The sequence below is a fragment of the Propithecus coquereli genome, unplaced genomic scaffold (assembly GCF_000956105.1).
Source record: "Propithecus coquereli isolate 6110/MARCELLA unplaced genomic scaffold, Pcoq_1.0 Scaffold236, whole genome shotgun sequence".
Taxonomy (NCBI): domain Eukaryota; kingdom Metazoa; phylum Chordata; class Mammalia; order Primates; family Indriidae; genus Propithecus; species Propithecus coquereli.
This window is the reverse complement of record NW_012147908.1, coordinates 3,441,345-3,442,486: the sequence shown is the minus strand read 5'-3', so window position 1 is coordinate 3,442,486 and position 1,142 is coordinate 3,441,345. Positions and strand designations below refer to the sequence as shown.

At 37.7% G+C, this 1,142-nt stretch overlaps 1 protein-coding gene across 1 annotated transcript in view; it reads left to right on the top strand.

Moving 5' to 3' along the window:
- Positions 1–290, top strand: part of LOC105811545 (protocadherin beta-15-like) — a 2,330-nt gene extending 2,040 nt beyond the window's left edge. Inside the window, exon 2 of the mRNA XM_012645786.1 lies at positions 1–290. Coding sequence (XP_012501240.1) covers positions 1–290 — 290 coding nt within the window.
- The last annotated feature ends 852 nt before the right edge of the window (positions 291–1,142 follow it).

Genomic DNA, 1,142 nt, shown 5'->3' with positions numbered 1-1,142 from the left:
TCGCCTTGGCGTCGGTGTCCTCGCTCTTCCTCTTCTCGGTGCTGCTGTTCGTGGCGGTGCGGCTGTGCAGGAGGGACAGGGCGGCCTTGGGTGGTCGCTGCTCCGTGCCTGAGGGCCACTTTCCGGGCCACCTGGTAGACGTCAGCGGCACGGGGACCCTGTCCCAGAGCTACCAGTATGAGGTGTGTCTGACGGGAGACTCTGAGAGTAATGAATTCAAATTTTTGAAGCCTATCTTCCCCAATATTCTGGGCCAGGATTCTAGGAGAAAACCAGAATTTCCAGAATAATTAGGTATCTGAAACTTCCATACTTGCTGTAGTAGTTTTGTCTTCCTTACTTTTCGCTTTCTTTCTTGAACTCTATAGTAGTGTTTAATTCTACCCGTTTTCCTTTTTTCTCTACTGTTGTCTTTAGTACTGTTACTCTTTTTTTGTTGTTCTTGTTGGCCTGGTTGTTGCAGAATTAGCTTTCCAATTATTGTATTATTAGTAAATATTTTATATCAAGATATTTCCTATTTCTGATTAAATTTTTAGTATTCATTCCTGAAGGATAATATGAAAGGTAATCCCCCCTAATAAATGTAACTCTAATTCTAAAAGTATACTTTGTAGTATATGACGCTACATAATAATGTATGCTTTTTAAATCATACTTTATTTTTAAAATATTGGAAGTCTTTTGGTTTTTATTATTTGCACAACTCTGAGTTTTCAATAACCCTATTGAAAACTTTGGAGTGGAATCATTTCATAATTATCCATGCCTACTTTCTTCCAAGCTCCCTATTGGGATTTTCATTTTCCCAGCAGGCAGCAACATAGATAATTTCAAGCTGTTCATTTCAAGATCACAGTTGTAATCATTAACTTTCACTCTAAAATACATTTGATGTCTCTTAAAAACTTACCTGCATCATCTGTTCTTTCTCATCTAAATTAATGTAGAAAAGACTTGTGGATTCTTTCTTATGTCTAACTAAAGTTATGATCTTGTTAAGAGTGCTAGACAGGTTTACTGATACCCAGGTTAACTATGTTTAAGAAGTTTCTATAAGGCCAGTAGACTCTAGGACAAACTAATGCATTTCCTGCAATTTTCCTTTTCTACACCAGGGAAATTCTTAAGTGAGCTTTAAA